Source organism: Delphinus delphis, chromosome 15 (assembly GCF_949987515.2).
Source record: "Delphinus delphis chromosome 15, mDelDel1.2, whole genome shotgun sequence".
NCBI lineage: Eukaryota > Metazoa > Chordata > Mammalia > Artiodactyla > Delphinidae > Delphinus > Delphinus delphis.
The window spans coordinates 77995678-78012789 of NC_082697.1; the positions used below are offsets into that span (position 1 = coordinate 77995678).

At 40.3% G+C, this 17112-nt stretch overlaps 1 protein-coding gene across 8 annotated transcripts in view; it reads right to left on the bottom strand.

Annotated features, from left to right (window-relative positions):
- GTF2I (general transcription factor IIi) overlaps window positions 1–17112 on the bottom strand; it is a 96085-nt gene that overhangs the window by 66017 nt on the left and 12956 nt on the right. For all 8 annotated transcript variants that reach the window (XM_060032220.1, XM_060032217.1, XM_060032219.1 and 5 more), the window contains exons 2-6: window positions 11757–11860; window positions 7257–7395; window positions 3745–3879; window positions 2296–2479; window positions 2099–2127 (exon numbers count right to left, since the gene is read on the bottom strand). In XM_060032220.1, the coding sequence (XP_059888203.1) occupies window positions 2099–2127; window positions 2296–2479; window positions 3745–3879; window positions 7257–7395; window positions 11757–11855 (586 nt within the window). In that variant the 5' untranslated portion in view covers window positions 11856–11860. The remainder of the gene's footprint in view (window positions 1–2098; window positions 2128–2295; window positions 2480–3744; window positions 3880–7256; window positions 7396–11756; window positions 11861–17112) is intronic.

Below are 17112 nucleotides of genomic sequence, written 5' to 3' on the forward strand. Positions count from 1 at the left end.
ATCTCAATAAGCCTGCTAAAAAATTTTTACACTGGAAAATACAATCCCATTACAATTGCAACTTTTCAATTACTTTGAAAGTTGGTAAGGCAAAAGACCTGAGTCATACAAACCCACCCACTTGGACAACTCATTATTATAAAACACCCTATAGAAATATTCTTTAATTAACCACCAGACCCCAATGTTTCAGAACAAGTTTCTAGAATCAAAGACCTCATAAAATACAAATAGCAAACTAAGGATACTTAGTTTACTTAGTATACTTAGAGTACTTCAGGGAAAAAAATACTGATCACGAAAAAGTGAATTTTAATTTAAATATGACAAATAAATCTACGCTTTTTCAACCTTAAAACGGGCATATACAAAAACCAACAGCTAACATCAGAATGGTGAAAGCCTGAATGCCTTCCACCTAGTATCAAGAACAAGGCAATATATGCTATGGCCACTTCTACTCAATACTGCATTGGACATCCTTGCCAGAGCAACAAAATTGAAAAATAAAAAGCATTCAGATTGCAAAGTGAACTATCTTGATTTACATACAACATGACTCACTGTGTAGAAAGTCCAGAAATAAACAGGGTCAACTAAGTTGCCAAAGCAATTCCATATACTACAGGGACTATATACTTAAAATGTGTGAATTTTATGGCATGTCAACTATACCTCAACAAAGCTTCTAAAATATTAATCTTTTCAGGCTTCCCTGGTGGCGCAGTGGTTAAGAATCCGCCTGCCAATGCAGGGGACATGGGTTCGAGCCCTGGTCCGGGAAGATCCCACATGCCACAGAGCAACTAAGCCCGTGTGCCACAACTACTGAGCCTGTGCTCTAGAGCCCGCGAGCCACAACTACTGAAGCCCGTGTGCCATAACTACTGAAGCCTGCGCGCCTAGAGCCTGTGCTCTGCAACAAGAGAAGCCACCACAATAAGCCTGCACACCGCAACAAAGAGTAGCCCTCGCTCACTGCAACTAGAGAAAGCCCACGTGCAGTAGCGAAGACCCAATGCAGCCAAAAATTAAATAAATTTATTAAAAAAAATATATATATATATAAATCTTTCCATCATGGTGAAAATAACAAAGGTTACTTATCAGAAAACAATATACACTTGGGTGTTTATATATTATTTTGCCCTTTCATGTTTACGTTGCTTAAGGGGTTGCCAATGACAACGGTTATTTCCTTTTAAAAGTCTCAAATAACCCTGGCTCCAAAGGGTACTAGTCTTCTAAATATCCCTTTTCCCTTCAAATGGAATGTCTGGCCTTCCCAGAAGGAAGTCCTATTGAAATTCTCTTCTTTCTTCAAGGACCCATCTTAAGTGCACTCTTCCCCATAAACATCTTCCTGGGCTTCCTCCAACGAACTTCCACTAACCATTCCTACAATGTGTACGCTGTGCTCTCCTTGTGGTGACTTTACAGGTTTTTATCTCCACCACTAGACTACCAGCACTAAAAAGCTTTAATGCTTATACATGGTTTTGTATCCCCTCTTCACCCAATCTTATCCCCAATATTTCCATGCCTGCTCAGTGAACACTATGTAAATTAAATCACTCATAATTCTGGGAAATGAGGGCAGATCCAGGATATGACCTTACACATTGCAAACATAAAACCTTGAATACATCATAAAGCAAGCAGCTGAGTTGAAAACAAAAAACAAGTCTCTGGTTTTTCAGCTCAATGACTTTTCACTGGTTTTATATAAACACCATAACACTCCACTCCAAAACGCCTTACAACATATTCTCAAAGAAAATAAAGGAGGGTTTCCCTGGTGGCGCAGTGGTTGAGAGTCCGCCTGCCGATGCAGGGGACACGGGTTCGTGCCCCGGTCCGGGAAGATCCCACATGCCGCGGAGCGGCTGGGCCCGTGAGCCATGGCCGCTGAGCCTGCGCGTCCGGAGCCTGTGCTCCGCAACGGGAGAGGCCACAACAGTGAGAGGCCCGCGTACCGCAAAAAAAAAAAAAAAAAAGAAAGAAAGAAAATAAAGGAGAAATCATTAAAATGTATTAAATTTGACACAACAGGTTTAGGAACCCATCCTGTTATCATGTAAGCAAAACAATCACTTACCTAGGAGCTTCTTTGGCTCTAGGAAAGGTCTGCATTAAAACAAAACAAAAAACTATACGTAAATATACAAAATTATCATAAAGCATAAATTTAAATGGCTTCTACAGTAAAGAAGAATTTTTAAAACATATTAACATAACTTAAATATTCAACTTTATAGGAATAAACTGTTGAGGGCAAGGGAAAAAGTACTTCACCTCTTAATGATAAATGATATCCCTGCTTTGTTCTCCAAAATCCACTTCAGGGTTGCAAGATCATAGTTTTCAGGATGTTTAAAGGATACTCCTTCTGGAAGCCCCTGCACCACCACAGCTGACTGATCTCGTAGCATCTTTTCATATGGAACAGGTACCACTGTCGATTTGCCTAAAGCCTTCCCTGAGGTCAAGAGACAGGGATGAGGTAAAAAAAAAAAAGGATAATCATTAAATGGTTAAGATTTGAAAAAACTAAACCAACGTTAGTTATCATGGCTTAATAGATGGCATTCGTGGGTTTTGTTTTTGGTTTTTTTGGGTTTTTTGGCCACATGGCTTACAAGATCTCAGTTCCCCAACCAGGAATTGAACCCAGGCCACGACGGTGAAAGCCCGAAGTCCTAACCACTAGGCCACCAGGGAATTCCCCGGCATTCATATTTTTGTAATATCTGATTTCAAAACTACATTCAAATACTATAGGGCCCTATTCCCATGTTAGCAGAAGTCTAAACCTGAAATGAATTCAAAAGGCCAAAATGAAAATGATATAAAACACTTACATAAAATCCATGCAAAAGGAAAGGAACAACGGCCCCACCCTGGTATAACACAATCTTTTCATATGCAATTCAGCCTCAGAACATGCAACCCTGACAAACCCAAGTGTTACCATAACATACCAGGCAGTTTTTGGCTAATATTCTCATTGAAAACTTATTAGATAAACACATGCTACATTCACAAATGAATATATCCTGTCAGCTGTCTGTATCAGTGAGCCCACACATGCTAGAAACTCCGTTCCCCAGAGTTGAGTTTTACCTACAATCTCACAGTGCAACCTATATCCTCCCCCTCTTTCCCTTATTCTTAAAAAGAGCTGTTTACTGCATAATTAGACTAACAAAAGGTGGTTTTTCCCAGGGATTTGGTAAGACCAGCACGCATGTCAAACATAAACCACCGTCTTTAGGTGACTGTGATGTGTCCTGTAGTTTCTCTGGTGGGGATGCTGACAGTGGGGAAGCTATGCATGTGCCGGGCAGGGTCATGTGGGAAATCTCTGTACCCTCCTCTTAATTTTGCTATGAACCTTAAAACTGCTCTTTAATTAAAAACAAAACAAAACAAAAAAAAAAGAAAAAAAAAAGAAAAAAAATAAAAAAATAAAAAACAAAACAAAACAAAACCTCTAACAGCTACATTTATTTCTGGGCTCCCACAAACTGGAACTAGAAAGTAAGGTCATTTCCATGAAATCTACTTTATCCAAAAAAAAAAAAAGGAAGAAAGGTCATTTGTAATGTTAACCAAATATTTGGGAATTAACCCATTCATTTGTAAAAGTATGTTACATGAATGTTAAGTCAATTATGTGATCTGCCCTTTAGAAAAGTCAACTGTATAACATATCTTTTAGAAAATTCAAGTGTATAACCCTACCATAGCAAAAGCAGAAATAGTCCTCAACTGTTTTTCTGAGTGTTTCAATCTCTACAGCATCGACATTCATCCGATTCGCCTGGGTTGTTGATTTCATTTTATGCATCTCTGCAGCCTTTTCTTCTTCTTCAACACCTGTAAAATATTAATGATATATAAGGTCCATATCCATTATCTCAATATTTGATTTTTTACTAAGAATATTTTTTCCTAATACTAACATTTATGATTTGACAGAAAGGAAAGGGAGGAGGAAGAACTTTAAAAATAAACACCGAGGGCTTCCCTGGTGGCGCAGTGGTTGAGAGTCCGCCTGCCGATGCAGGGGATACGGGTTCGAGCCCCGGTCCGGGAAGATCCCACATGCCACGGAGCGGCTAGGCTCGTGAGCCATGGCCGCTGAGCCAGCGCGTCCGGAGCCTGTGCTCCGCAATGGGAGAGGCCACAACAGTGAGAGGCCCGCATACCGCAAAATAAATAAATAAATAAATAAAATAAACACCTAGGGGCTTCCCTGGTGGCGCAGTGGGTGGGAGCTCACCTGCCAATGCAGGGGAAACGCGTTCGATCCCTGGTCTGAGAAGATCCCACGTACCACGGAGCAACTAAGCCCATGCGCCACAACTACTGAGCCTGTACTCTGGAGCCCACCTGCAAGCAACTGCTGAGGCCCGCACACCTTGAGCCTGTGCTCCGAAGCGGGAGAGGCCACCGCAATGAGAAGCCCATGCACCACAACGCAGAGTAGCCCCCACTCGCTGCAACTAGAAAAAGCCCGCACACAGCAACGAAGACCCAACGCAGCCAAAACAAAAATAAATAAAATTTTAAAAAAATTAAAATATAAAACATAAATAAACATCTAAAAGACATAAATGACTTGAATGGAAATAATAAGAAACGGTGATTATCTCTGAAATAAGAGTAGCTATAACCATTCTACAAAGTAAAAATTAGGTAACAGTAGTTTTAAAATAGAAAGATACCTTAAGACTAACTACAAACTTAAATATGGGAAGATTATCACCACAAAAAACATTCTTGTTGCAAAGTTTAACACAATAGCCACTAAACACCTGTGGTTACTGAGCACTTGAAATGTGACCAGTCCGAATTAAGATGTGTTGTAAGTTTACAATATACACTAGATTTTGAAGACTCAGTACAAAAAATAGTGTGCAAAATACCCCACTGATAATTTTTTTATATTGATTACATGTTGAATGATGTTTTAGACACCAGTTTAAAATACAACGACTAAAATGAATTATTTGTTTCTCCTTACTTTTTATTAGAAAATTTTAAATTACCTAAGTGATTTACATTACATTATTTCTATTGGACAGTGCTTTTCAAAACTCTGAAAGAGAGCTTAGAATTTTCTTCCAAGAATTTCTAAAACTGACTCATAGGGACTTCCCTGGTGGTACAGTAGTTAAGAATCCGCCTGCCAATGCAGGGGACACGGGTTTGAGCCCTGGTCCGGGAAGATCCCACATGCCACGGAGCAACTAAGCCCGTGTGCCACAACTACAGAGCCTGCGCTCTAGAGCCCGCGAGCCACAACTACTGAGCCCACGTGCCACAACTACTGAAGCCCACGTGCCTAGAGCCCAGGCTCCACAACAAGAGAAGCCACTGCAACGAGAAGCCTGCGCACTGCAATGAAGAGTAGCCCCCCTGCTCACCACAACTAGAGAAAGCCTGCGTGCAGCAACGAAGACCCAATGCAGCCAAAAATAAATAAATAAATTAAAAAAAAAAACAACTGACTTATACACCTATTGATTTAGTTGCAGGAGACAACTACTGATCCTTGTCTGCAGAATAATTTATAGAAACAAATATTAGGAACTTAAGAATTATATCCAAAGATTATTCTCTGTGGCATCAAATTATTGGTAACAAAAAAAAGAATGAATACTAATAGGCAGGGACTACAATTTGCAACTGAGGACAATTCCCCTAATGCTTAGTTCTAACCACTGAAGAACCACATTAGCAAGACAGTATAGGGAACTGAAATGTAAACACAGCTGCCAGTTGGATTACAGCATTCATAGGACAGATGGCAACTGATATACACAGAATCAAAGCAACATTATTAATATAAATTTAAATACATAAACATAATCAAAGTCTTAAAAATTCTCAAAATGATAAGAAATAATGCAAAAATTTAAACAGATTGCTACCATAAAGCTTAAAAGATTATAGCGGGGGGGGGGGCAGGGAGGAGGGATGTTTCACAGTGGAGGGAATATGTTTTTTAAAAATACAATTGAGGGCTTCCCTGGTGGCGCAGTGGTTGAGAGTCCGCCTGCCGATGCAGGGGACACGGGTTCGTGCCCCGGTTCGGGAAAATCCCACATATCGCAGAGCGGCTGGGCCCGTGAGCCATGGCCGCTGAGCCTGCGCGTCCGGAGCCTGTGCTCTGCAACGGGAGAGGCCACAACAGTGAGAGGCCCGCGTACCGCAAAAAAAAAAATACAATTGAAGGGCTTCCCTGGTGGCGCAGTGGTTGAGAGTCCGCCTGCTGATGCAGGGGACACTGGTTCGTGCCCTGGTCTGGGAAGATCCCACATGCCGCGGAGCGGCTGCGCCCTTGAGCCATGGCCGCTGAGCCTGCACATCTGGAGCCTGTGCTCCGCAACGGGAGAGGCCACAACAGTGAGAGGCCCGCGTACCGCAAAAAAAAAAAAAAATTGAAAAAAAATACAATTGAGAATTGAAATTAATGAATTAAGTAAACTATTTTTATTCACCCATTATCTGCTTGTTGTATTATGAATTGGATCTAACTGGATAATGGAAATTTAAGTTTGGATCTTAAAGACATACATATTATATGCTGATAGACATGTTTAAGAAAATGCTGTATCACTGAGTTAACATAAAACCTATGGAGAGTGTTAGGTTAAACACAGATACGAAAACTGTCACACTGCGAGAAGTCCTAGGTATTAACACCCTACAGTAAATTTCTCTACTGCATTTGTTCTGGTATCAAATAAGTACACTACTTGGATGAACTCCTGATGGAGGATCACAAAACTGACTGAGGACAGAGGATAAGATGATTCCACTGAGGGAGTCAAGAAGACCTGTTTAACTTTGCTTCATGCTTACTCAAATTTAATGCACAGACAAAAACTTTTTTTTTTCCCAACCCACCAAACATCCATCAGGGAAAGACCTGCTTATCTGAATAAGAAATTTTAATAAGTTTGACATTTCTCTACCTTCTAACATGTTTCACTAATCCAGAGTAATGTCAAGCTAAGAGCACAGTACAATAAACATTTACCATTTTTCTTAAGCTCTTCAGTATTTCCCCTAATATGTTACCATGTCAGTGATTCACTTTGAGCATTCTGAAATGTCTCCATGGACTTCAGAGAGTCTTTTTGGGTATAAATCTCATTCAGCTTTAGAAGAAAATACGATGTGCTATCTATAAATATTTAGGTTTAATATTTATGAAATACCAAAGATAAAAATACAATACTTACAGTATTTTACGAAATCTTTCTGAAAATCCTTTCTGGTGTTGACAAAAGCGCGTCCTCTCTCTGTTCCAACAACAAATACGTCTGTTTCATACACTGCGATGCAGGCCACTTCCGCCTTGGACTTGGCCAGTTCTTTACACTGAAATACACAAATAGGAAATCTTATGTTATGTACAGATGTTTAAAAGCACTGTTTCTGCTGGATGAATAAAAAATCTTATCACTTGACCTGCATTAATACCTAATGTGGACGAGGTGAAGTTCCTAGTTTTGACCTTAAGTTATCATATACACAACAGAGTCCCCATTTTTCTTAAGGGACCTCTCTTTTCTAACAGATAGTTTACAACCCTGATTTTATTTTATTTTTTGATATTTATTATTTATTTATTTTGGCTGCACCGGGTCTTAGTTGCGGCACGCATGATCTTCGTTGCAGCATCTGGGATTCTTTAGTTGCGGCATGAGGGCTTTTAGTTGTGGTATGTGGGGCTTCTTAGTTGTGGCATGCGTGCTGGATCTAGTTCCCCAACCAGGGATCGAACCCAGGCCACCTGCATTGGGAGCATGGAGTCTTACCCCCTGGATGACCAGGGAAGTCCCAACAACCCTGATTTTAAACAGAAGAAATCACACAATTTATAAGAAAAAAGGCAGAAATCCTTCGTAATCTGTTATAGGTCAAATACCTAAGAAACAGACTCAGAGTTGCACACAGGCTTACTGGCAAGCACTCCCAATAACAACAGCTGTGCGCTGTGAGGGGGCAGGATTCTGCAAAGGGGGAATCAACAGCTGCCACAGATGCACCGCAGAAATTCTGGAGCTGGGACAGGCCTCCCCAAGGAAAGGGAAAGACCCTGGGCAAGGGAGCCTCTGACACTCATAGAAACTGGCGGATTAGTGCCATCAGTCCTGAATGGGGGAGGTGGGGTCTGGAAGACACACTACAACTTCCATCACATAATCCCACCTCCAGAAGTATCTCCATATGTACACACCAGGAATTCCATTTAGACGACTATACTTTTACTGAGTATATTCCTATGAGATTAAATATTCTTTAAACTCTTAATAGAGTATATACCATTCCATTTTATAGATAAACAATAATTCATTTAGTGCAAACCTTACTGAAAATGTTGCTGATTCTAATTATCACTCCTAAGAATAACAATGAAATACTAATCTGGGAACAACGTGTATCTTGAGTGACTTTCTCAGAACAGAGTCAGAGACATGAAACAACATAGCCAAAAAACTCTGACTCTGAAAGTAAATACTTTTAGGGTTCTCAAAACCTACTAAAAATTGCTTTCTAAGAAGTTTCTATCAGTTGATACTCCCATCTGCACTTCTAGAAGAGCTAACTCACAATATCCTAGCAAATGTTATTGTGCAACTTTCCCAGAACCATTTAAAAAGGATACTTTAGGACTTCCCTGGTGGCGCAGTAGTTAAGAATCCACCCGCAAGCCGCAGAGCAACTAAGCCCGTGCGCCACAACTACTGAGGCTGTACTCTAGAGCCCGCGAGCCACAACTACTGAGCCCGCGTGCCACAATTACTGAAACCCACGTGCCTAGAGCCCATGCTCTGCAACAAGAGAAGCCACTGCAATGAGAAGCCCGCGCACTGCAACGAAGAGTAGCCCCTGCTCGCCACGACTAGAGAAAGCCTGTGTGCAGCAACAAAGACCCAACACAGCCATAAATAAAAATAAATAAAATAAATTAGAGTGTTGTACCTTGGACAGTTTTTTGTAAATTAGGCTAACTTTAGCTTATTTTTCTACTATGTTAAGTGTTTCTCTATTAATGCATAACAGTGCCTCACTGATTTTAGGCATAGAAAAGCTGTTTATGGAATACATAATTAAATACATAATTATACATATTTTCTTCTGGTCTTTTAGTTTATCTTAATATGACAATTTTAAAAAATGTTTACTCATCTAGAGTTTAACTTGCACAATAAAGACTTTTCCCCCCCAAAGAACCTATGTTCTCAGCATCATTTGTTGAAAACTACAGCTTCCTCCATTTGTTTTTTGTTTTTTTAATTTATTTAATTTATTTATTTTTGGCTGCGTTGGGTCTTGGTTGCTGTGCGCGGGCTTTCTCTAGCTGCGGTGGGCGGGAGCTACTGTTCATTGCGGTGCGTGGGCTCCTCATTGCGGTGGCTTCTCTTGTTGCAGAGCACGGGCTCTAGGCACGCGGGCCTCAGTAGTTGTGGCTCGTGGGTTCTAGAGCGCAGGCTCAGTAGTTGTGGCTCACGGGCTCTAGAGCGCAGGCTTAGTGGTTGTGGCGCACGGGCTTAGTTGCTCCGCGGCATGTAGGATCTTCCCGGACCAGGGCTCGAACCCGTGTCCCCTGCATTGGAAGGCAGATTCTTAACCACTGCGCCACCCAGGGAAGCCCCCTCCATTTGTTTTTGATTTGTACAATTACCACCCTCTAATTTCTTTTTTTTTTTTTTTTTTTTTTGCGGTACGCGTAAAGAGGCCTGTTGTGGCCTCTCCCGTTGCAGAGCACAGGCTCTGGACGCGCAGGCTCAGCGGCATGGCTCACGGGCCCAGCCGCTGTGCGGCATGTGGGATCTTCCCGGACCGGGGCACAAACCCGTGTCCCCTGCATCGGCAGGTGGACTCTCAACCACTGCGCCACCAGGGAAGCCCCTAATTTCTTAAATGGAAATTACTTGAATAATATCGCTTAAAAACAGTATCTCAAATAAATAATTTTATACCTACTGTCACGATCAGAAATCTTTTGAACTGTAATAAAGCCACAGTAGAAAACTTGTGACCGAGGTGAGCCAACAATCGTTCCCAGCACGGCAAACGATGCTGTACTGTAATTTTGTTATATGACGTTTCTATGATATGCTATATGGTACATACCTTTGAGATGTACCATGGCTGCTCACTTGTAAGGAACTATTATTTACTTACCTTGTGATAAATGACGGTGCATTCTTGCTGCACTATCCACACTCTTAGTTGGACAACCCTGTCTCCAAAGGCAGTATTTACGAAACAGTAAAGCAAGATTCATGTACTGTCTAAGGATTAGATCAAAGAAATCTATGGGCCAAAGGAAGAAGGATGAAGCTGACCTATACACCTATGAATTATACTTCACAGTATAAAACTGGGAACAGGAGGAGAGATCCTCTTACTTCTGCCAAAGATGAGAAAACTATAAAGACATTCTAAGGAAGGGAATGGGTCCTATGTGACCCTATTTCATTCTACATAGAGAGTAGTATTAAAGAAAATTATTTAATATCAACAGAATAGGATTTAATCTCTAAATTATTTAACGTTACAGCCACAAATTTTGGCTAACTTTATGACCAAAAGCAAGAAATAAGTGACAGTCAGAAAGTTATAGTAGGAAAAAAAAAAAAAAAAAGAAAGAAAGTAATAGTAGGGACTTCCCTGGTCGTCCAGTGGTTAAGACTCCATGCTCCCAATGCAGGGGGCCTGGGTTCGATCCCTGGTCGGGGAACTAGATCCCACATGCCGCAACTAAGAGCCCACATGATGAAACTAAGACTTGGTGCAGCCAAATAAACAAATACTTAAAAAAAAAAAAAAAAAGTAATAGTATATATAGCCACTAACCATTCTAAAATTTCTTTCTTTAAGGAGATAATTTTTTTAATTCTTATACAGCAGAAAGAAGAAAAAAAATGCCCTAACAGAAAAACAAAAAAGATTCCACGAACTATGTCATATTGAGAACTGTGAGGTTAGATGCTATATAATACTAGTCAATGCTTAAGACAGGAAATACACAGCATCCTCCTGCTTAGAATATATAATTTCATTGTGTCAGAAAATACTTAAGTCTGATGTTTCTTAAAGCTATGAGTTCAAATACATATTCAGAAAAACATGATAAGCCAACTGAATTACTACCATGATAGTAATATAAAAGTACAGCAAAAGAATACTACTTAATATTTTGCAATTATGTGTATAAGTTTTTTTAAAAATAAAGAGTTAACACACTACATATTGGGTAGAAGGTCACAGAATTCAGACAATTGTGAAGCACAGCACAATAAAATAAAGAATAGATGTAAAATAGTGAATGTGCTCTTATGGCCCAAAATTGTGGTAATGTTCTTTACAGAGATACAATAAGACACCAGCACCACACTATAACATACAAACTCATTCTGAGTAACTTCAAATATTACACTTAAATTCAAAGTTAATGCTTACAAAACAAGGGATTGCCTAAGATACTGGGAGGTAAAAAATTGAAATTAAATGTAAAAAATTACACATTCGGATAAGTTAAGAACATTCTGAAACATGCAATAAAATTTGAAAGGCTTAAATCCATAACTATTACTCAAGCAAAAACAGTATGTATTTATTAAAAATAATAGACACAGTGTATGTTTTCCAAAAACCAATCAATCTCATTCACAAGCCCAATCTTATCCAACTACGGAAAACTTTATAGAACTGAAAAACCATCTCACCATGGACTCAAGAGCAGACATAAGGAATGTCACCACCATCCTGCTCTCCGAGGACTCCTCATCTTCGACGGGCAGGGTAGACATTGCTACTTGGGCCATGATCCCTAGGAAAGAGAAGTATTAGGAAAGTGAGTGGTAGAAATTCAGTGTCTTGCTCAACGTATGTTTAGAGCTGTGAGGGTCCTCCATAAATTGCCTAATTTACAGTTTTCTTGCTTAAGAGAAAAAATAAGACTTAAAAACCAAGTAATCTATCAATATTTGCCCCAAACTCCTGTTATCCTATAAGATAGAGAATCTAACTCCCAACTTTCCATCTAGTTTTAGTTCCATAAAACTAGGTCAGCATCACCTCCCAAAATAAATTTAGGTGTCACCCAGAACCAGTTTAAAAATTTCCCAATGAGGAAGAGGTGATGCACTTCACAATCCAGTGATAGTTTATCACAGTTCCACATAGGAATTAGACACAACCTCCCCTTTCTCCCATCTGCACACTGATTACTCAAGAGTGGGTTAAGCAGACTGAGGTTGGGTGAAGAGAATTCCTCCTTTCTTATTAAGAAGTAAATAGGCTGCAGGACAAATAAGAGCTAAGATTCCTTTATAATACATTCTCTTTGGAAAACACTGTCTGATACTTTTGCATCAGCAAAGAGGCTCAGTTGAATTTCAAGCACTATAAAAATACAAACACATAGACCATTCAATAGTAAGTGCTGGCAAGGATGTGGAGAAATGAGAACCCCTGTGCATTGCTCTTAGGAGTGTAAAATGGTACATCCACTGTGGAAAACAGTTTGGTAGCTCTCTAAAAAATTAAACAGATTTACCATGATGCAGCAATTCTACTTCCGGGTATATACTCAAGAGAACTGAAAGCAGGGACTTGAACAGATATTTGAACACTCAAGTTCACAGTAGCATTATTCATAACAGCCAAAAGGTAGAAACCAAAGTGTCCACTGTCAGATGAATAAACAAAATATATTATCCATACAATGGAATGTAATTCAGCCTTAAAAAGGAATGAAGTTCTGATACATACTACAATATAGATGAACCTTAAAAATATTATTCTAAATGAGATAATCCAGACACAAATGGATAAATGCTGTGTAATCCACTCACATGAGATTACCTATAATAATCAAATTCATAGAGACAGAAAGTAGAATGATGGTTGCCAGGGTCTAGAAGGAGGGAGCAATGACAATTTATTATTTAACGTATACAGAGTTTTAGTTTGGGATGACAAAAAAGTTCCGGAGATAGATAGTGATGATGGTCACACAACAATGTGAATGTCAAAAAGAGACATGTACCACAATGTTCACTGCAGCACGATTTATGGTGGCCAGGACATGGAAACAACCTAAACGTCCACTGACAGATGAATGGATAAAGAAGATGCGGCATATATATATACAATGGAATATTACTCAGATATAAAAAGAAACGAAATTGAGTTACTTGTAGTGAGGTGGATGGACCTAGAGTCTGTCATACAGAGTGAAGTCAGAAAGAGAAAAACAAATACCGTATGCTAACGCATATATATGGAGTCTAAAAAAAAATGGTACTGATGAACCTAGTGGCAGGGCAGGAATAAAGACACAGACATACAGAATGGACTTGAGGACAAGGGGTGGGGGGGGAAGCTGGGGTGAAGTGAGAGTAGCATTGATGTATATACACTACCAAATGTAAAAGAGCTAGCTAGTGGGAAGCAGCAGCATAGCACAGGGAGATCTGCTCGGTGCTTTTCGATGACCTAGAGGGGTAGGACAGGGAGTGTGGGAGGAAGGCTCAAGAGGGAGGGGATATGGGGATATATGTATGCATATGGCTGATCCACTTTGTTGTACAACAGAAACTAAGACTGCATTGTGAAGCAATTATACTCCAATAAAGATGTATAAAAATTTTTTTAATAGAATAAAAAAAACCCACAATGTGAATGTACTCAATGCCAGGGGGACTGTACATTTTTAAATGGTTAAAATGGTAAATTTTATGTCATATATATTTCATCAAAATTTAAAAATTAAAAGGCAAAAATACATCCCATAAAGACATTCTAAGAAGCCAAAACCTAAAGCAAATTTTTTGTTTGTTTGTTTGCGGTACGCGGGCCCCTCACTGTTGTGGCCTTTCCCATTGCGGAGCACAGGCTCCAGACGCGCAGGCCCAGCGGCCATGGCCCACGGGCCCAGCCGCTCCACGGCACGTGGGATCCTCCCGGACCAGGGCAAGAACCCGCGTCCCCTGCATCGGCAGGCAGACTCTCAACCACTGCGCCAACAGGGAAGCCCCTAAAGCAAATTTTTAAAAATTCTAATACTAAAAGAATTGTCTTTCTATAAATAGCATGCAAATTAGATGCCTATTAAAAAGTACCCCTTTTCAATTTGGTTAATTCTAGGTTTTAGCAAGAGACCAAATAATCAAATGAAACTAATATGAAAGGATGACTAAAAAATTAATGACTGGAAGCATAAATAGAAATTCTAAAAATAAATCTGTGTATATAAGTTAATTTACTAAAGACATCTGGGTGTTCCTTAACTGAAGGCCCAATATTAGAGAACATGCTGAGCTGTTAGCATGAAAAATCGTTTTGGCTAAAAATGTATGTAAATCTTTTCCCTATTATTATTTTTTTTGTGTGTGGTACGCGGGCCTTTCACTATTGTGGCCTCTCCCGCTGCGGAGCACAGGCTCCAGACATGCAGGCCCAGCGGCCATGGTCCACGGGCCCAGCCGCGCCACGGCACATGGGATCCTCCCGGACCGGGGCAAGAACCCGCATCCCCCGCATCGGCAGGTGGACTCCCAACCACTGCACCACCAGGGAAGCCCCCTTTTCCCTATTATTAAAGATCATCAGGGAAAGGAGGAGGGGCAAGATACGGATAAGGGATTATAAGGTACCAACTACTATATTAAATAAGCTACAAGGATATATTGTACAGCGCAGGAGAATATTGTCAATATTTTATAATAACTTTACATGGAGTACAAGCTATAAAAATACTGAATCACTATGTTGTACACCTGAAATTAATATAGTATTGTAAATCAACTAAATTTCAATTAAAAAAAAAAGAGGATGATTTCCCTATTATTAAAAAACTGTGGGGCTTCCCTGGTGGCACAGTGGTTGAGAATCTGCCTGCCAATGCAGGGGACACGGGTTCGAGCCCTGGTCTGGTAAGATCCCACACGCCGCGGAACAACTGGGCCCGTGAGTCACAACTACTGAGCCTGCGCGTCTGGAGCCTGTGCTCCGCAACAAGAGAAGCCGCGATAGTGAGAGGCCGGCACACCGAGATGAAGAGTGTTCCCCGCTTCCCACAACTAGAGAAAGCCCTCGCGCAGAAACGAAGACCCAACACAGCCATAAATAAATAGATAGATAGATAGATAGATAGATAAATAAATGAAACTGTGATCTAGCTCCACCATGTGTTAGCATGTGAATTAACTGCTAGGCTAGATTTGGGCATCAAAAACTAATGAAGTGGGCTTCCCTGGTGGTGCAGTGGTTGAGAGTCCACCTGCCAATACAGTGGACACGGGTTCATGCCCCGGTCCGGGAAGATCTCACATGCCGCAGAGCTTGCGCGTTCGAAGCCTGTGCTCTGCAACGGGAGAGGCCACAACAGTGAGAGGCCCGTGTACCGCAAAAAACTAATGAAGTATACATACTTAGGAAATAAAATTTTATAATAAAAAAAATTGACACATCCCCGTATCTGTTAACAAAAAGAATTTTGTTTCCCAAAACAGAAAAGGCAGTATCAAGCAAGAGAATGGTTAGATGATAGAAATTATTTTCCGTAACAGCCTAGGTCCTATTCTTTTCTCTTGGATAAATAAGTTTTAAGTAAACTTATAGTAAAATGTGGCTCAGTCAAAATGGACAAGGCGTATTATTTTTCCATAATAACCTTCACTTCCACAACTACTGAGCTCGCGGGCCTCGACTAGAGCCCGCGTGCCACAACAGAGAGCCCACATGCGCCTCAATGAAAGATCCCACCTGCCTCAATGAAAATCCTACGTGCCACAACTGAGACCCAATGCAGCGACAGATAGATAGGCAGGTAGGTAGAAAGAAAGAAAAAAAAGAAAGAAAGAAAAGAAGGAAAAGTAAGAAAAGAAAAGAAAAGAGAAGAGAAAAGAAAAGAAAGATAGATCATGGGGAACTCCCTGGCAGTCCAGTGGTTAGGACTCCACGCTTTCACTGCCCAGGGTCCGGGTTCAATCCCTGGTTGGGGAACTAAGATCCCGCACGCCACGCGGCACAGCCAAAAAAATAAAATAAAAAAAAATAAAAATAAAGTGACCATGAAACAAAAATGTAAAGTACCTAAAATGGGAGTTAGTTCTTTAGAACAAAAAGGAAAATGACCAAAATGATCATGTCCTTCATAAAACAGTAAATATAAAAATGGTAGATCCCTTTTAATCTTTTTAAACACAGAGAAGGAAGAAAAACTGAACTGAGACAATTCAGAAGGTGAACCCAGGGACTTCCCTGGCGGTCCAGTGGGTAAGATTCCGCACTCCCAATGCAGGAAGCCCGGGTTTGATCCCTGTTTGGGGAACTAGATCCCACATGCATGCCTCAACTAAGAGTCTGCATGCCGCAACTAAGAGTCCGCATGCCACAGTTAAAAAAAAAAGACCCCACGTGCTGCAACAAAGATCCTGCGTGCCCCAACAAAGATCCTGTGTGCCGCAACTAAGATCTACTGCAGCCAAAACAAATAAAAATGAACAAATAAGTAAATACTAAAGAAACACACACACGCACTACAGGAAACTAACTTAAAAAAAAAAAAAGATGAGCCCAATGTTAGACAAGAAAACGACTTCTGGGATTTGTACCACAATGTATTTATTCCCGATTTTCTTATCTCTGATGCTGTCTTGGTAAAGGAGGGGTGGTGTGGAAAGAAATGGGGATCTCTCTTTGTAAGGAAGGAGGCCATAATCCAAGGCAGAAAATCCGCAGTCAAGGAAACAGCTGGAAGGTATCCCTCCAGAGATGTGCTATCCAACATGGTAGCCAATAACCACAGGTAGTTACTTAAATTGAAATTAATCGAGATTAAGTAAAATTGAAAATTCAGTTCCTCAGTAGTCTTAGCCACAGTTCAAGTGTTTAGCAACCACATGTAGTTAGCGACTTTTGTAGTGAAGAATCACAGATACAGAACTTTTCCATTATCACAAAAACTATATTGCTATAGAAATTAAACTATGTTGAGTAAACTTTTAAATTCTCATGACCTCTTGAGCCACCACGGTAGTAGCTATAGCAAAAGAATGAACTAATAAATGGAAA